General features: G+C 41.3%; 2 protein-coding genes across 2 annotated transcripts; both read right to left on the bottom strand.

The window, feature by feature from the left end:
• Positions 1-223: 223 nt before the first annotated feature.
• Positions 224-10,456, bottom strand: LOC310984123 (hexokinase HKDC1-like). The gene is made up of 21 exons (XM_083969249.1): positions 10,273-10,456; positions 8,989-9,151; positions 8,712-8,869; positions 8,492-8,614; positions 8,308-8,403; positions 7,956-8,055; positions 6,377-6,560; positions 6,112-6,267; positions 5,797-6,030; positions 5,102-5,243; positions 4,641-4,797; positions 4,341-4,489; positions 4,061-4,180; positions 3,830-3,925; positions 3,487-3,586; positions 3,101-3,183; positions 2,820-2,983; positions 2,471-2,626; positions 2,283-2,370; positions 1,040-1,185; positions 224-946 (listed from the first exon to the last, which is right to left on the bottom strand). Exons 1-21 carry the CDS (start codon positions 10,333-10,335, stop codon positions 811-813), a joined length of 2,814 nt encoding a protein of 937 aa, XP_083825375.1. The 5' UTR covers positions 10,336-10,456; the 3' UTR covers positions 224-810.
• Positions 10,457-10,876: 420 nt separating this feature from the next.
• On the bottom strand, positions 10,877-18,680 carry supv3l1 (SUV3-like helicase). Its single transcript, XM_083994754.1, has 16 exons — positions 18,270-18,680; positions 17,981-18,058; positions 17,490-17,597; positions 17,286-17,400; positions 16,923-17,091; positions 16,664-16,775; positions 16,177-16,254; positions 15,847-15,938; positions 15,566-15,746; positions 15,170-15,263; positions 14,892-15,011; positions 14,682-14,781; positions 14,031-14,111; positions 13,277-13,453; positions 12,301-12,449; positions 10,877-12,100 (listed from the first exon to the last, which is right to left on the bottom strand). The coding sequence occupies exons 1-16, from the start codon at positions 18,547-18,549 to the stop codon at positions 11,668-11,670; spliced, it is 2,367 nt and encodes a 788-aa protein (XP_083850880.1). The 5' UTR covers positions 18,550-18,680; the 3' UTR covers positions 10,877-11,667.
• Positions 18,681-19,444: the final 764 nt, after the last annotated feature.

Below are 19,444 nucleotides of genomic sequence, written 5' to 3'. Positions count from 1 at the left end.
ACACACACACACACACACACACACACACACACACACACACACACACACACACACTTGGCCTTTCACACATATAGCATATTTTCTATCACATCAAATATAGAAAAAACTATAATTTATTAAATCAATGTAATTTTGCTCACAGAAAAACTCAACTCAAAAGCTAAAAAAAAAACCCAATCACTGATACAAATTATGGCAGTAAAAATAGACTTCAACACAGTAAAACACACACTAAAGGATAACAAACATTCAGCTGATGGGAACACAGTGAATAGATGAACAGAAGGAAAGAAACTGTTCAGTTCTTATCTTCACAGACTCACATCACGAGCACAGCACAATCACATTTTAACAACTGAAGTTTGTCTGCTTGTCTGGAGGAGTGTAAGAAGCGCGTGACCGACATTAACCTGTCACCATGCAACGGTGTGTGTGTGACACACACAACAAGTGAAAGGTTGAGGTTTAACATGTTCAAGTACTGATATATGGCTGAAGAACTACATATATTTGCTATATCATGAATGTGTAATAGAGCCAACAACAGAGGAAGGGCTCTGATGGACAGGCAGAAGCAGGTTGGCAAGCTTCGGTGCCATTATGAAGAAAAAATTAGTTCATTAATTCGAATTTGGACCTTTAAATGTTATTAGGAGCAACAATTGAATCCCTTTGCTTGATGCACATTGAAGCACTGATAGTTTGGGAAAGCCTGTTTGAGTTCAAGAACCTCGCGATGAAGCTCTTTGCTGCCAGGTTAAACGTTTTGGCTGTTGAGTCCATCAGTATGTTTTTAATTTTCATGTCAAGTTACATCTCCTCCTTCTGCCTGGCCACAGCTGTGATGAGTGCTGCACCTTTCCCGCTGCCCTCCTCTGATGGGAGGAAAGTCACGTTACACTGGGGAGCCAAGTCTCTTGCAGTCTCTTGGAGCACTCCAGCGAAACTAGGAACAAAATAAAGAGTAAAAATTAGCTGTTGAATTACAGACAGCAACATTTTAAATTCAACCGAATCATGTCCACAACAAATAACTTACTGTGGATGTAGTTTGTAAAGTGCCCCATCTACCCCCACGGTGATGTTGAGGTGGTCCAGTCCTCGGTTCTCTCTGATCTTATCGACCACAGCCGCCATTCCTGCCCCACACAGCTGAGCGGCACGACGTGACACCGCTCCACAGACCTAACAATGGAAACCGTTATCATTATTGCAACAGTTAACAGCCTGTTGATGCCACAGTTTGCTGAGCCAGACAAAGTCAAATCAACTTCACAGAACAATGGTTGGTAAAACTCTTACTCAAGCCCAAACTGATGTTGCAACAGAGAGAACATGATTTTTTAAGGATTGCAGCAGGTCATACTTTTAACTATTAACCTCTCCCTGAAATTTAGGACGAACCTGAGACAGTTACAGTATTGTGCTATTTTTTTTTTTATTAATTAATTGATATTTTGACATGTCATATTATCAAATATTTCATTTGTATGTGTGGTTGTTTCAAGGACTTCCTTGTTGCACCTCCTGCAGTCTCTCCTTCGCCCCTGTTCTTCCTGTGTGTCTGTGAGTGTGTTTAAGTGGAGACAGGTGTGCTGGCGTTTGAGCAGAGCCCCACCAGCTGCATCGAATCCTGCTATAGTATCGAGACATCTACAAATACCCAGAGCTTTGCCTCTACTGCCCTACCAGGTTGTTTGACAGTGCACAAGTCTGTCTGCTCAGCTCTGGCCCCTTCCTCCAGCCCCCTGTGGCCCCGAACCCCATCTCAGCTACTTACAGTACAGCCAGGACATCCATCAGCTCAGCCCCAGTTTCCTCCCTGCTCTGCTGACAAGTCACCAGACAAATCTCTGCTTCCGTCTTTCCCTCTGCATGCTCAATCCCCCGATTCAGTTCCTGTCTTCCTGACCCGCTGTATTTGCACTTGGGTTCATCTGTCTTGCTGTTACATTTTCAGTGTGTGTTGCCTTACTAGTTAACTCCTCACAAATGAGATAAAGAATATAGCTAACAAGTATAATCTGTTTTTCTGCTTGTCCTCTATATTGTGTATGTTGGGTTAAATTAATTTAGACTTGATGTCATCTGACTTTGTGGGGAAGGTAACAATAAAAGCTAATAATTATCATGTAAATGTCAATGTTTGTGATTCAACTTCAAAAACACAGTGGCCTAACAAACATCCATGGCACTGGCACAGCTGATCACTAATAAATAAGACATCTGGCGTCTGTTAGTGTCTGGGCTCCAGCTCCTGCTCATCGTTTTCTATCCTTTACCTCTTTTACAATGATGCTGTCATCACAGGTGCTGTCGAGGCCCAGGCCCTGGAGAATAGATCTGACCTGCAGTAGAGCCAGGCGGTCACTAGAGGGAGACAACACAGTTACACACAATGTAGCAGAATAGAGTACAAACACAAGTCTACAGGCACATACCGTCACAAAGGTGTGTGTGTGTGTCCTACCTCTCTATTTGTGACAGGTATTTGGTTTCAAATATCCCAGTTTTTTTCAAAGGTTCAGTGACGTGTCCTCTGAACAGCAAGCTCCCGCGTGTTAAATCCAGTAATACCTGTCGGACGATTTCACCCAGATACATCCCACTGGTCAGCTTTTCAAACCTGAACAAAACAAACACAGCACTTGTTAAATCCAGTAGGACTGGGAGAGCACGTAACCATATTAAAGGTTAGATACTGAGAATGCAAGTATGAACACATGAGCACACAACCACATAGTCAACACAAAAGTGACAGTGCTGTCCTTATATGGCTACATATTCTTATACACACACACACAGTGAGAGTTTCTAACCTTTGTTTTCCGGTGTTGACAGAGTTTTTGTCGACCTCCACATCATACGGTGTGATGATATCATCCAGACATCCATCATCACCTAGACCTCCCCATTCTGTGTTTATACACATCTTCTCTATGTTGGCATCCCCCACCTTTTTCTCTCCATTCATCCTATCGCCCTGCTGAGTGCAGATACAAGTAATGAGTAGGTATATTATATAAATATTAAAAAATAACATCATTGCAGGTCACTGACAAACTAAACACTGATACTGTATATTGAAGAGTTCATCTACCTCATTTTCCTTTTTTCCTGTCTGTTGTTGTGTCTTCTCAATGTTCTTCAGTTCCTCCATGTAACAAAGATTAGTGCCAGTTCCTGTGAAACAGCATCGCATGGTTGATTCCTGAACATCACATTTACAATACAGCCGAAATCCAAAATACATATAATGTCAAACCCAGTGTTTAATGAGAAAATTCAGTCAACTGAGCAACAAGTCTTTGGTGAAAACACAGCAAACAAGAATTATTGTCACAGTGATCGTGAGGACCCCAATTAGTGAATACTTTCTCTGATCCATTCCTTTTGCGTTAATTTCAAAGCAAGTGTCAGTCAGCAAGAAGAGTGTGGACCCACCACAGTGTAAATACTGTATATCTCACTCTTAAGATCACATACCAGCGATCAGCCCTATTTCACACTGAGGGTCTTCATAGGCGCAGCTCATCATGGTCCCAACTGTGTCATTGATTACAGCTGCTATGTCCAGGTCAAACTCCTGAATATGCACAATATGTGTCAAAAAAAACACAAACAGAAATATATACAATGAGTATGTCATTTGCACAGATCCCACAGACTTGTGTTTAAGGGAATGTCCTATCATATCCTATCATACAATTTATTTAGGGGAGAAAAACTGTTCTGTGCATCTTACAGATTCATTGTTTTTTCACCTCGTCTGATAATAATAATGATCATCTGTAATTGAAAAGATCTTCTGTGTTGTGTTAGGACTCACGTTGCGTCTCTTGATGGCGTCCCGCAGCAAGCTGACAACATCCTGACCTTCACAGTCTGTGGCCTTGTAGCCTTTGGTCCAGCTCACCAATGTGCCCTACAGAACATACCAAGGTAGGAAAAGGTTACAGATATGTATGTTTTGAGAAGATGAAATTATAAAGCTGCTCATTTGATCACTCAGTGTTATTCCATAACTGAACTGAAGCCACTCTTTGATTTCCACACTTACTGTGTCAATGGCCGTCTGCTCACAGGGGAAAGAGAAGGTGAAGCCCGCAGGAAGATGAGCGTTTTTCAACCCCATGTAGTCCAGGAAGTCACTGATACATTCCACTATGTGATCAAACAACTAAACGCAGAGAGAGTGGGAGAAAGAAATAAAACGTTTTGATGAAAATCTTTCAAATCTGTGGGTGTGCTGGTAATTTGATTTCTCTTTTTCAACAATCCTGCATCTAATGTGTTCATTTAGTGAATAAAACATTGACTTGCTGACTCATCGGTCTTACATCTTCTCCAGTTCCCTGCATTATCTCCAGAGGGATGGTGTAGATCTTATGATAGAGTCTTGTGCTGTGTTGAAGACCTCTCTTAAACTTCACCAGCAGAGCTCGGAAGTTGGTTCCTCCCAGATCAAGGGCAAGGTATTTTCCACTCTCTTCAATAAAAAAATAAAATGAAATTTAAAAAAATATGGAAAGGAAGCTTGCTGATTATCTCATTCAGTTTGATTCAGTTAAATGACGTTGATCAGCGTTTCTTTAACCAAGTGTAAATGTAATTTTAGTTTTGGGAAAAGACACTCTGACCTCTGCCGTCAGGTATACGGTACACAAACGAAGGCAGCATCTTGATTTCTGAGGGGCCTCTCGCCTTCAGCCCCGCCTCCAGCCCCGTCCTCATCCTCGCCTTCACCAACTGCAGCTGTTCATGTGTCAGTCTGAAGGGAGATAGTGTCTCATCCACCTGCACCACAAGTAAGAGAAACTTTATATCAGCTGAGAAGTTAGAACACAAAAGTGAGGTAAAGCAAGCACATCCAAACGTGTAACAGGTGCAGGACTAGAAAACAAAACTGACTAAGAAGAAAAGAGTGAAGTCCGCACACTGTGTCCACTGGGATCGAAACGTTGATCTAATATAATAAACACTCGAGGAGCTTTACACAGTGTGCGGACTTCACTTTTTTCCTCTTAGTCAAACTGTATATCAGACCCTGTTTTATTAACTGAGATGAGGTACACACATACACACACACACACACCCTAACCTTTCGTTTCTGCGATGCCAGTCTTTGGGCGACTGCTGTTACCAAGGCAGCTCCTTTGCTGCTGCCGCTGTCGGACAAAACGAATCTGACATGGCAGTCAGGGAGCAACCGGCGCACCACTTTGTGGAGACGTTTAGGATACCTGAAATGGAAGTAGTCCAACGTTTAACATTTGTGACCTCTATTGGCTATCTGTAGCAGCTGCAATACCACTGCTACTGTACAAGTACGGAGGTCTGGCACATAAAGGCAGAGGAAAATTCAAGGTATTTACAATGAGACCTGTGAAGTTTTGAAATTCCCAAGTGTGCTTTAATGGGTCTTATTCAGATGGTTACTATCAATTAGATTGCTAGATTGGAAGAATTTATGATACAAATAAATACAAATAAACATTTAAGATATCTCTAATTACATTAGGATGAGAAAAAATATTTTCTAGCAGCATATGATCTCTGTATGTGAAGTTTTCTATTAGTTTTCCAATAGGCCTTTTTCATAGCAGACTTTTCTACCAACTGTAATAAAAGCATAGGTAAATAAATAATAATACTTGGACAGTGTGAATCAGCAGGACTTTGAAACTGAGGCAACATAATTCATACATCATTCATTTCATTTTTTATACCAGTGCTTTTCCTATTGCGACAGGTCAAAATAACCTCCCATGAAACAGACTTTCCATAATAACTTACTGCGGGTGGGTCCTGTACACTGTTCCATCCACACCTACAGTGATCCTTAATGACCTCAAATTCCTATTTTGCTTGATTCGAGTCAAGATGGCGACCAGTGCTGCAGTAACCAGATTTGAGGACCTGAAGGAAACAATGGTGCTGACATGCTGGACAGCGACGCAGTCATCAGGTGAGGGGGTCAAGCCGAGGCCCGTGAGAATTTTATTGGTGTTCTCCAGACCATTTTTGTACCTGTGAAAGATCAACATTTGCAATATCTGATTTTGGTTTTCAGGCAGCGGCGGTGTGACTCATCAGGATGAGATGACTTACTGCTCCATGGCAGCCACATCTGCTGTGGTTATTTGTCCTTTGGTCCTTAGGGCATTTGACACTTGCCCATCAAACAGCAGTCCCTGTTTAGCCATCTTTAACACAACCAGCCTCACCAACTCACCCAGATACATCCCACTGACCATCTTCTCAAAACTGCAACAAGGACGTGATGGAACAGATGAAACAAACAAACAACACTTTGATATTGTGTCATTCAGGCTGGGCGGCCATTACATGTCGTAGAAAAGCTTTTTTTCCTTACATTTGTTTCCCAGGGTTGTTGGAGGCTGCATCAACATCCTTGTCAAATTCAGTTATGTAGTCATTCAGAGCCCCGTCATCTCCAAAGCCTCCCCACTCGGTGTTCACACACATCCTGCCCTCATCTCCCTCCACCAGGTCAACGTGACGCAGCTCCTCCATGTAGCACGCATTGGTGCCCGTACCTGAACACAAAATCACACAGGAATTGAAATAAACTTGTACTTGCATTTTTTTCTTGTAATTTTCTATTTGTTATCCTCTCTTAAGAAGATATCTAATGTAAGATTTCCTTAAAATGAAAAGGCTTAATCCTTAATCCTAATACTACGTCTAACCTAAACACTGATACCAAATCCCATTTTAAATTGGTAACTCTTCACCCAGTTTGTGAATGTTTGCTGGTAAAGTGGTATAGCACAGGGAACAAGTCTATATACACACTGAACACACACAAACTCCCACATGTGCAATAACACAGTGAACCACTAGAGAGAGCAACAACTTAACTAACAGCCCATAATAACTTTCACAGTTAAGTAATTAAGGTAATTGTAACTACATTACAAAGATGGGAGGCCTACAATACATTTTGCTCCTTAATTTAGATTTAAAAACAATATTATTTAATTTGCTTTTTTTTCAGACACACACAATCATTTTACGAGGCAAATGACTGAATGTCGGTTCTTGTTACCATTATGTAGAACAAACTTAAAACAGAAGACATTGAACTACAGGGCAATGGCGGCATGGAACAAATTACCACTTTTTTTGGTCTTGGATAATAACATTGCATGCTTTAAGAAGAAGCTAAAATTGTTTTTGTTTACCCAGGAAGGATAAATCTGAACTACTGCTCCTTGAGTATGAAGAGGTGCCATAATGTTGGCTGTAGTGCCTTTCTTTGTTTTTGTCTTTAGAACTGTCTTTTGAGCAAGTGTCTTTGTGTTCTTGTGTTTTCGTAGTCTAGAGTGTCTATGTCAGTGTATTTTGAATTGTGTTGTGAGATTGTTTTTGTCTTGTGTTGAGATGTTTGTGTGTTTGTGTGTGTGTGTGTGTGTGTGTACTGTATGTAATGTATTTTAATGGGTGTGAATATGTATGTCAATGTATTAATGAAAATGTATTATAATTTCAGTGATCAAGACCCCAGGGAGAGTAGCTGCTGGAAAGTCCAGCAGCTAATGGGAGTCTTTAATAAACACATAAACACATTAACATATGATGTATCTGTATCTCAAATGTCAATGGTCAGTTGTCCCATGTTGCAAGAAGACTTGTGGATTATGTCACTGTCATTAACTTGGTAATAACTATGATGTTTATAGTAGTTGTATAGTTACGTAACAATGCAATGTTACGGTATGTGGATTTTACTCTCTCACTATTTTTTTTTACACTTCAGAAGTTGTCAGATCAATTTTATTTACATTATCAAATACATGTAGTGAAAAGTAAATTATTTCACTCTGTGTTAAAGCATAAAGTAGCAAGAAATTAATCTTGCACTCAAATTCAGCACTAGAATAAATTAACTTACTATAGATAAACAGTATGATTCATCTGAGTTTACTCACCAATGATGAGTCCTACTTCACAGTAATCGTCATCAAAACCACAGGTCATCATGGTCGCTACGGTGTCATTAACCATAGCTAAGACCTCCATGTCCATCCCCTGCAGAGTGATGCAACAGGTTAGAAACAGAGCAGTTACATTTTTGTAATATTTCTACAGGGCTAATGTACATTACACTCACTAAAACACAAAGTACACGATCTGGCACAAATTCTTCTTCTGATTTCAGTCTGTTATTGGTGGCATCTGTTTTGATAATGTCAGCTATGAGTGGTAAATGTGTGAAATAAACCCGTTATGAGTCATATCTCAGTTCCTTTGAAAGCCTCATGACTGAAAAATAGTTCATACCCCAGTTCTGTCAATAGCCTCTCTGAGGGCCTGGACCACATCCTTCCCCTGGAAGCCTCGCACCCGGTAGTTCTTACTCCAGTTTAACAGCTTTCCCTGCAGAGAAGAGAGAAAAGGTCGGGAGGCTTTTAGGAATTTAAATGTAAAAAGAAAAAAGGATTTACTGCAGATAAACAGACATTACCTGATCCAGTGTGGCCTGTTCACAGGGGAAAGAGAAAGTGAAGGCCAGAGGGTGTTTCTTCTCTAAGCTGATGTTCTTCTCATGCATGAAGTCCTTCAGAGACTCTGATACATGGTCGAATAACTACACACAATCAGAAAGACAAGCCAAGTTGATATTATTGATCCTTCTCCTTGTGCTGTTTCCCTTTTCACTTTGCATTTCTGCTTCACCCTCTCACCTCTGCTCCTTTACCCATAAGCAGCTCTCTAGGTATCGGGTAAGTCTTCTCCTCCAGCTCCACTCCTCCCCTCCTGATCCCCATTCCCTCTCTCACTTTAACTTGGAGCACTTTAAACTTGGAGCCTCCGAGATCCAATGCCAGAAACTGTCCTTTCTCTGCAGAAGTGAAGGAGAGGGAAGAAGATATTATGATCTGAACTGTACTGTACTGTATCTATGCATTTGTTTGTATTTATAGATAAGTATGGAAAAAAAACTCTTAATGTGACAGTGACCTGATCCAACAGGAGTGGAGCGGACATGTGTCGGCAGCATCTTCACTGCTGCAGCTGCGTTACTTTCAGATGAGAGCCCCTTCTTCATCTCAGCCTGGAAACGAGCCGAGATGTCCCTTAGCTGGTCGTCATGGAGACGCATTGCATACAGAAACCTGTCCACCTAAGAAAGATTATAGGACAGAGAAAACAATAACAAAGCCATATTGATTTATCCACCACTGACTGGACTTGGAAGGAGGAGCCAGAGACTATTTTCAACATCATTCATTACTATAACACACTATCTGGGGCTCTAGCAACTGTATTTCATCACTGTTTTTCTATAATGTTGCAAATGTAAAAATTCATATCTGATCTGGCATTATGTTGGTTTGCATGTGTGAAAAAGAGTCGTTCAAGACAAGTCTGAGCAAATCCAATCAGATTCACCTCTGTACTACCAAAGGTAACTTAATCCAGGGAGTGTCACATTAATGTAGAGCTATAAATAAATAGATAAATAAATAAATACATCCTTCCCACCCAGTCCCACCCTGATCACTCAGCCAGTGTCACTGAGGCAACAAGTTCACAAGTTCAAGGTCCCTCTGGCTGCGCACCGTCTGTGTGAGTCTGTGCAACATTGTTAATGGGAGTGTCAATACTTTGTCCCAGTGAGTGTGTTGATCTCATTTACACTATGAGAGGATAGTGACGCTGCCAGGAGAGGATGTTAATCATTTCTTAGGAAAAGACAAACGGTCACACATTAACTATCGATAACAGCACACTGATCCACTTATTACAGTATCAATACTACTACAGTAATACTGAATTATCTTTTAGACTTTGTAAAGGTCCAGTATGGTAGTGTCAGTTACATCAGGCACTGTCAGTGACAGAACAATGAAGTTGAATACATCTTTGACAAAGTATTTCATTCATAGGGAGATTTCATACTTTCAACAGCTGCTAAGCTTAAGATACTGTGTGGTGACTTCTTTGTATTTGATACAGTGCAAACTGAACAAGACTGTCCTCAGTGGTCAGAAGAGATTACTTCAAGCAGAAAATAGTGCATTATTACAAATACTTCAACAAGCAACACATTCTTTTTACCTGAACTGTTTAGATAATCACCTTTTCCTCCACCAAAAAGTCTTTGTCAGCCTCACAACACCTGAGCTGTAGTGACTGAGATACTTAAAGTATTCTGTGTCAAGCTGAGCATTACAGCTACTGCAACACAAGCTTGGGTAAATCTGCATGTAACGCAAAGTTAACACAGTTAGTATGTCTTACCTTCTTTGTGGGGTCCTCCTGGAGTTTGGAGAAGAAGAAGGAAACAAGATGAACAGCAAACATCTTGATGTGTCTTAATGACTGTCTACCACCATGAAAACTCCTGTGAGGTTTGGTTTGTTTCTAGGTTGGTTTCTGAGTTTAAGTTCAGGGAAAACGTCAGAAAAACAAGAACATGTTCAGATTTTCCCTTCCTGTCTGATGGTCTTGTGTCCTCTCAGTCCACTGAACAGAGATCAGCCTCCACACTATCTCAATGATTAACAAAAAGCCAAACCCCCTTTCTACTATCACACCCTCCTCTCTCCTTCTGTCTTGTTCTATTGAAATTTTACATGAAGGTTTGATTTTGTGCAAACTGCCATTCAATAATTTCCCCTAGCTCTAAACATTGGTTTTTGCTTTTACTTTGAAGTACCAGTAGTTTTTTAATATTTCATAATTGTTTAATTTGGGGTGTGTGACACATAAAAACCAAAAATCAATACCGTTAAAAGAGTAGTTCAGGTCTTTTTTTATTGACTGATGTCAACAGTTTATATACAAATAAGAAAAATATGACATCTCATCTGTAGACAGACACTTACAGGGCGGCATTCAAATCAATCTATTCAAAATGTTGACTGTACTCTCACAGGAAATACTACTCATTTGAGAGAAATTTTAAACAAATGCCTAATGTATTCCCAAATAAGCAGCTCTGAAGCGCTACGTTTGACTTCACTGCAAGATCTGACCAAAGCTTTCTGCAGACGTGCTTATCTCGCACACAGTGCATTTTAAACTATTTCCTGGTCATAACGTGGTCATGAGTGTTTGACCTTTAGCATCATAATGTTTCAGCTAAGAGAGTTTCTTAGTTGGAGCAGTGGGTCAGTGGTTACTCCACCACCTGGCGTCTCCCACAATGATCCACAATGATAGGTCTGTTTCTTATAAGACAAAACTTGGGATCGTTAAATTGTTGGGCTAACTTGTCTCTTTTGAATTAGTTTCATGGTGATTCTGTGAGTAAGGGAGAGTCTCTGACTGGGTACCTGTTGATTTAGATGAATGAACTCTGGTGCTACCAAGTACTTCACAGGATCCTGAACTGGAGACATTTTCCATCACTAGTTACAGTTTATATATCTGTAGGTTGAAGGAACAGAGAGAACGTGAAGCACAGTTAAAAAAAGAAGAGTTTTCTGGAGAACATGTCAGACCATACAACACAGGTCCTGTGTTTCAGCTACACATCAGTGTTTATTTGTACAGCTCACGCTGTATGAGGCTCATAGATCCCCTTTAAATGACTAAAATCATGATTCACCAGATATTGTTCAAGGCTTGTATCAGTCATTGATCTCCATGGGAACAATCCTGACCTAGAGCAACACACAGTTGTCTTCCACTTCATTTCTTCTTCTTTTTCTTTTTCCCTTTGTTGTTGTTGTTGTTGTGGGGTTCTGTGTCGAGCGGGTGCTGTTTGGTGGGATCCTGCTTCTGATTTTTGGACCACTCCTTCTGCAGCTGCCGCAGCAGGTCGGGGGTCAGCAGCCCGTCTCTCACCAGCCGACTGGCCAGAGTGCTGTCAATCATCTGTCCTGGGCCTTTCTGTCCCCGCTGACCGCCGCTGCCAGTCAAATTATTACTATCGGCGGTTCCACTGCCACCACCGGTCTGTCCGCGCCTGTTGAACGGTGTCTGTGGTGGGTTAGTGATGGTCGGGTCGGTGGCTCTGATGAGACGGGTGATGTTTAGGACGCCCTGTTGGATGATGTCATCAAGCTCCCGCTGTATTTCTCGGACGGCGGCAGTGTCTGGGAACATGTCCATGAAGCGGTAGCTACAGACGGACCGACATCAACAGACAAGGATTAGTGTGATAAGCAGTCATTACCTGAGCTGCCTTTAAAAATAAAACTGTTGTATAAAGACGAAGATAATAATAAATCCTGTTTTATCAATCAAGGTCTCACTGAATTTACTGTAGTAGGTCTCTGTACACAAAAGGATCCAATTTAAAGGAGATAAAATGAGATGTACCTTAACCAGAGGTAAAGATCCAACACATCATGAACAGCTTCTAAGTGAACCAGGTCTTTAATGTTTTTGGGCTGAGCCAGAGGCCAGCTGATATGGCGACAGACCCAGTCAAAAGTCAGCGGTTCGTCCCGACTGAACTGACGAGCAAACTGAAAGAGAAACAAGAACACAATGCTGCAAGAACGGGGCAGAACGAAAGACATAACGATCAAGAAAATAGAAAGAAAAAAGATGAGTCAGTGTCTTGAACATTAAATGACTACCATTATCATTAACCTAATAATGAGAAATACATGATCATCATTGCAAAATAATAAACCATCACATCTATTACCATTTTTAAGTGTATTATTACTGTATTGGACTAATGAAAAACTTTACTTCATACTGAACAAACAGAAAGAGTTTATCTTGAATCTAAAAGGTCTCTCTTTTTTTTCTTCTTAAGTACTGGTATATTTTTTTGGGCTTTTTCGCCTTTAATGAACAGGAGAGTTGAGAGAGAGACAGGAAATGGGGAGGCAGAGAGGGTGGGAATGACATGCAGGATAGGGCCGCTTGACGCGGGATTTGAACCGGGGCCGGCTGCAGTGAGGACTATAGCCTCAACCAACTGAGCTAAACACCGCCCCAATCTCAAAGGTCTCTTGAGAATTTTATTCTGGAGCAAATCTAGTTTTATCAGTGTGGCACAGTGATAACGTGAGTTTATAGTACAGTGATTTTACAGTTGTTTTTTATTCTTTTACAATATTGACTCACTGAATTGGTCTCTGTTGTCTGAAGTGTCTGTTTTATTATTATGGCCCCAATAAATCCAGTCACTGATGTTAAAAATGAATTATTGTCATATTTCCACAACGGTGTTTGTCCACATCAGTGTTTGTCATCAGCCCACTCTTACGTGCTGTTCTCTCTCCATTTATCTCCTTAAATCTCACGCCTCCTTCCCTTGTTTCCTTCTACTCATCCTTACCTTCAGGAAGGAGGTGCAGACAAAAGGTTGTTTCTTGTTGATGGGAGCAGTGCAGAAGACGTAGCGTGACCTCAGGTTCAGTGGGATGTGCTGAATCATATCAGCCAGAAACTTGAAGTCGTCGATGTTGCAGACGAAGTAGAGACCATCCACCTGAGAGAGGCTGACAAATATGTCCTGAGGAAAAAAGAGGGAGTGATAGGATTCACAAAGATTAACAGGATGAGCAAGAAAAGTTTCAAATATTTATCAGGACTCACTGTGGATGAAACCATCAAAACTTTAGCAGCATTTTCTCAACTGTCTAGTCCAACAGTGATGCTAAACTCGCACAGTAATCTTGCTAAAACCTCTGGAAGAAATCTGCTTGGGAGGAACCTAACTTAACTTTTTAACAAACTATATCTGCAACCCACACTGACTCAGAGTGACGTCTTCCTCAGTCTATTATTATCATGCTTTACAAAAGGTGAAAATGTGGATCATAATAAAATGATAATAATAATAATAATCTTAACTGTAAGGCACCTTTCATATAAGAAAGTGATTTACAACAAAGTAATGACCGGCACCTAGTGCTTCACATGAAAAGACACAAAATGAACATAAAAACATGTTAAGCACTGATGTAAAATGAAAAACACTAAATTATGTAAAATGAGATGGAATAATAATGGAATAACAAAATACAGTAATAAAATAAAATAAGTGATTATATACAAAGCATAAATTGATAAGATACAGCTTGACTCACAACAAGGTTGGACAGAGTAGCATCAGGGAGGTGATAGGCGAACATCTCTATCTGCTCCGCTGTGGGATGGAGACCTGCAGTCTGAGACAGAGGAGGACAGATCAACATCCAGTGCTGAGAGCTGGGTGTGTGGACATTGTATAAAAACAGTTCTACATTGGATGATCTAACCTCCATATGTGCATGATCAGATGAGATAGAGCACAGTGGATGTGGCACTGATCAGCTGTTGTAGCGCACGTGTGTATTTAACGGGAAAAAAAAAAAATTGGAGCGATCTTTTTTTTATTTTTTGCCGTTAAATACACACGTGCGGGCAGTGCGTGGCGCAGTGGTTAAGGCGGCCACCCCATGTAGAGGCTACAGTCCTCAACACAGGCGTCCCCGGTTCGAATCCCGCGTCGGGCAGACCTTTCCTGCATGTCATTCCCCCTCTCTCTGCCTCCCCTTTCCTGTCTATCTCACTGTGCTATCGAATAAAGGCAAAAACGGCAAAAAATATACTTAAAAAAAAAATAATAATACACACGTGCGCCACCAGCGTCATAATCTTATCGGTTAACGGTTAATAATTGGTTAACGAGCGTCGGTTATCGGTCAGAAAAAAAAATTCGAAACGTGCATCCCTAGTATGTGTGTGTGTGTGTTCACCTCTATAGGCTCCACTGCTTGGCTGAGTATTTCCTTCAGGACGGGCAGATCATCTCTGTGCAAGGTGGTAACTTCTCCCTCTGTAAATTTGGAGGAGAACCTGAGAGGAGGAGACAGAGGAGACAGGTTGTTGTTGTTGTTTTTTTAACTACCTCACTTATAAGTGTTGCATCTTTTCTCCCTCGTGATGTCAGTAGAAATAAGACCGACCTTCCAGCTCGGCCTGAGATCTGCAGAGCCTGTGATGTGCTGATGGTCTCCATCTGTTTCTCCCCCTTCTCATTAACATTCGGCTTCACCAGACTGTTGAAGATGATGCGTTTTATACTCCTACAGAGAGACATACAGACAAATGAAGAGATGTGAGCTCAGTTGATGGAATCTACACCATGTATTAGTGGGACTCTACCACTGTAGCTTATTAAAGTCTCTGTGCCTTTTAACGTGTATAACATGTTGGTATTATTACAGTGTATAATGGTACTTACAGGTTGAGGCCCATTCCAATGGCATCTGTAGCAACCAGGATCTTACAGGGGTCATCGGGGTCATTGAACTTCTTGGCCTGTGACAGTTTGGTCCCTGTAAACCACACACACAACCACTAGGCTTAGTCTTTGTAAACACAGTGATAAGCAGAGCACAAACCTCATTTGCAATAGTTTCTATTTAAAAAAAAATCATAAGCGTGTTTATGTTTTGTTAATATTTATGCAAGTTGAGTTCACAAAGATGTTGATGATTTTCTGCACATTACTCACACATGTAAATACTTCATTGACAATAAAAACATTTACAGATGGACAAAATTATCTTCTTATATCTCAGCTCACTTTTTGTCATCGTTATGACTAATTCTTTAATAAACAAATTTCCACACTCACCTGGAGGTAAGCTCCCATAAATGACAGCACACTCTTGTCCTCTGGCCTCTATCTGTCTGCTTATGGAGTAAATGTCATTTTTACTGAAGCAGACGATGCAGTCTCCTGGTCTCAGGTTGTCCAACGACTCCACAGCCTGATCCAGTATTGAGAATGGAGTTAAACGCTGGTAGCTGTGCACCTAAAGAGGAATAAAGGGACATGATGAAAGTTAAGAGGAATGTGAGCGGCGCCCAAAAATACATTTTTACACGTGATACATTGACATGCTACAGCCTCACCTCCACCTCCTCTCCAGTGGTGTACATGAGCTCTCTGACAAAGTCTATAGCTGCAGGTTCTCCACACAAATGGATCTCCTCTGCACAGAGACCTACACAGTGACAAAGACAATGTCAGCTGTTGAGCGGCCATCATTCAAAATAACAGACAGAAAGTTTCATCAGGTGAACGTGTTCATAAACAAGAGAATCAGAAAATAAATGTTCATCGTAACAAGTAATAACTGCACGTTTTTTATTCGTTTTTGAAGATTATTTTAGCTTAAGGCCACGTGAATCACAGGGTGCAGATGTCGTCTGTGTGTGTATGAAGTTGACTGTGTTACAAACCCAGCAGTGCTCTGGTCCAGGCCCAGCCTCTGGAAGGATCTCTGATCATCTGAATTTCATCAATTACAGCAACCTCATCTACAGACAAAAAACAATCCCATGTTAAATATCCCAGGTGAGACTGAACGAACATCTTGTTCAGTAGTTTTCATCATCGGCTGACGAGTCCTCTGCAGGGAGACCATTCATCTAAAAGGCAACAGAACTGAGCTAGTGACTTGAAATAACACAGAAATTAACGAATTAGTCTGTGAATATCACTAAAACAACAAGACAAGCATCTGAGCATTGGTGATTTCAGCCATAACACAAATACACCTTACTGTACTTCCACATGTAAGAATAATTTCATTCATTTTTGTGACACCAAATTTTGAATTTAAAAAGAGTCTAATGACAACTCACTGTGTTTGAACAGAGCAAATGTCATGTACTGTAATTACACCTATTCATGCTACTGTGCAGAAATATGTGTGTGTTAACTCACAGGGCGTATTGACACTGCACATCTCAATTGTGCAGGCCACATGATCAGCTGCCCGACCATCCAAGTCCACAAACGTCCTCTCCTCCCCTGTAACCAGGTCGCATGGCACACCCTGCGAGGAACACACAGTGACACATTTGTCAGATTTGAGCAGTTCCCTCTCACGTCGCTTGGGGCTTTATGCATTGGTTTTGCATCTTAAGAGTCAGAAAAAGACTTAATGTGTAAAATCAGAGGGCATCAATCAGTGGAGACTCACAGCAGTGTTGCTCTTCTCGAAGATCTCATGGGCCAGTAGCTTCAAAGGGCCACAATAGACTCCAGACTTTGCGGCCAGGTAGCGTTGGATGGCATGGTAGGTTTTACCGCTGTTAGTGGGACCAGCGTGGAAAATCACTTTCCTCTGGATGGCACGAGCCTCCGGATACCTGATGAACACACAACCAGAGATATACTATAGGTGCAAGTTATGACACATACAGACAGACAGTGACTGAAACCTGAATCTGATTATATGGAAGTTAAAGTGTAAATAACTGTGGGAGCCAGAGAGTTACATCCAATAGGAGATGTATTGTATCAACAACACCTAGATTCCTGGTTCAGGTTTTATGAGACGCACCAGTTGGCAGGGACTCTGAGGTCTGAGATCTTTCTCAGGTCATCTATACAGTCCAGCATGGGAAAGATGTGCTTGGCATGACGCATGAAGTATGGGTAGACGTCATCTATGTGACCTTGAAAGCAGCACAAAGGAGGGTTAGTTAAGTCATCCTTTTTTTCATTAATCGCCACTGATACATGCTATCTTGAGGAGGTGACGAACCTGCTCCACAGCAGATGTCGCTGAGGATGATGTGCAGATCAGCGGGAAGGGAGGTCGATTCCAGCGCGTACTTCCTGAAGCTGATGAAGGCCTGGTGGAACAGACGAGCTGTACGGACAAAAAGACACATGAGGGCGGCAACACAGATCACATCAAACGTAAAATGAACGTTAGTTAAATTTCCATCCAACTTGGTTTGGATGATCAAGACAGCTGCACGAAACAAAACTTGGTAACAGGTCTTAAACAGCCTATAATAATATCTTATGTAACTAGGATATGTGTTATATTTCTCTGTTAAATATGAACTTGTGATCTCATTACTGATACAGCAATTCAAACTCTGTGGTATTTCACATTTCTGAAATGCCAATTTTTGTTGATGGTGTTGAATGCAAACAGATTAGGTAGATAAATAACATACTGTATATTGGCAATGTGTTGACAAGTGAATAATGATGGACAGGTGATTTGACAGTTTATTTCCTCACCATCCAGGCCTTGATCTGCTGCCAGCTTCTGCATCTCCTTCCTCTTATAAAACCGGTTCAAAACTTTCAGGAGTTCCTCTGCCAGAGAACAAACATGAATGAAAACATGAGAAAGTTACTATACTGTATAGTAGCTATACTGTGCGTCATTCAGCGATGACACAGCACCAGAAACACAGAGAAACAGAGTGACTGCAGTGGAGCAGCACCCGAAGGAAGCAGCAGCAGCAGCAGCAGCATAAATGAAAGATAAGATGCTGTTTGTGAAGGTAAAAGTGAATTTCCTGACCTCTATCGAGGGGCTGGCTGAGCTCCAGCCCCACAGTCCCATCCACCGGGGCGTCCGCCTTCAGAGACACGGGGACGAACAGGGAGGTGTCCGGGGCTTTGGGGGGAGAGCTACTAGAGGAAGCATTTCTGCTGCAAACAGTCTGATGTTGTTTTCGTAACGAACCAGGTCCAGTAGCGTTAGCAGAGACGTGAAGGCTGCCGGCGGCGGAGCGAGCTGCCCGGCTGTTGATGTGGCGCTGGAGCCGAGAAAACAACGACACACACCGGTTCACGGACATAGTGAGACCGCGGTGTCAGCTCCTCCTGTGGGCTGCGAACAAAACAAAACCCGCGTTATTAGTGTCGCTCCATGACGGTCAGCAGGTGTAAATATGTGGATTACACAGCGGCCAGAGGACGGTCACTCCTCTTCCTGGCTGACACAACGTGGGACAGGACCCCCGTCTCCGTGTAGCTGCCTGCAAATGTGCCTGTAGTAAAATTACACACAACATTATTCACGCTCAAAAACGCATCAAGAGCTACTCAGTTACACATCAAGACTGTAACACGATCAAGTCTTTGACAAACATGTTAATATGACGGATAATTTATTTTTATCTTGAACAAATTATAATCAGGCAGAAATTAGGACTTCTATGTAGCCGGACCCGAAGATCGTGTATACTGTAAAGATGATCACTTTGCCATTCATGAAAAAGAGAATTGAAGTGAACACCACCAGATAAAAGACAGGAGGGAAGCTGGGATCGTCAATGTTCAGTCTGTGGCAGAACTATGCAATAATAATTTTTCAAAATAATAATAAGTTAATTTTAAAAAATAAGTCATTTTTATCCATTATGAGGGTCTAGTAAATAAACCTGTGTCTCTCATGATTTTTTCTCCAGAGAAAGAGAATCTGAAGAAGCTGCCACAGACTGTGAATTCACTTTTTCAATAAAAAAATTAAACATAAATACATTAGTCTATAATTTGAGCATATGGATGTTTTGGGCATTTCCAGCCTCTGCCGAAGAGTATTGGTAAATAATAATTCAACAGATTGAACCAATGCATTGAGTGGTTTTGAATGTCCACTGTAAAGAAAACATATTTCAGACTGATGGCATCATCTGAATCGATATTAAAGTTGAACTTCTAACTGTCTTGTTCACTTTTACTAACATACAG

This window comes from Trachurus trachurus (assembly GCF_905171665.1).
Source record: "Trachurus trachurus genome assembly, chromosome: 3".
Lineage (NCBI taxonomy): Eukaryota > Metazoa > Chordata > Actinopteri > Carangiformes > Carangidae > Trachurus > Trachurus trachurus.
This window is presented reverse-complemented; position numbering and strand designations above follow the sequence as displayed.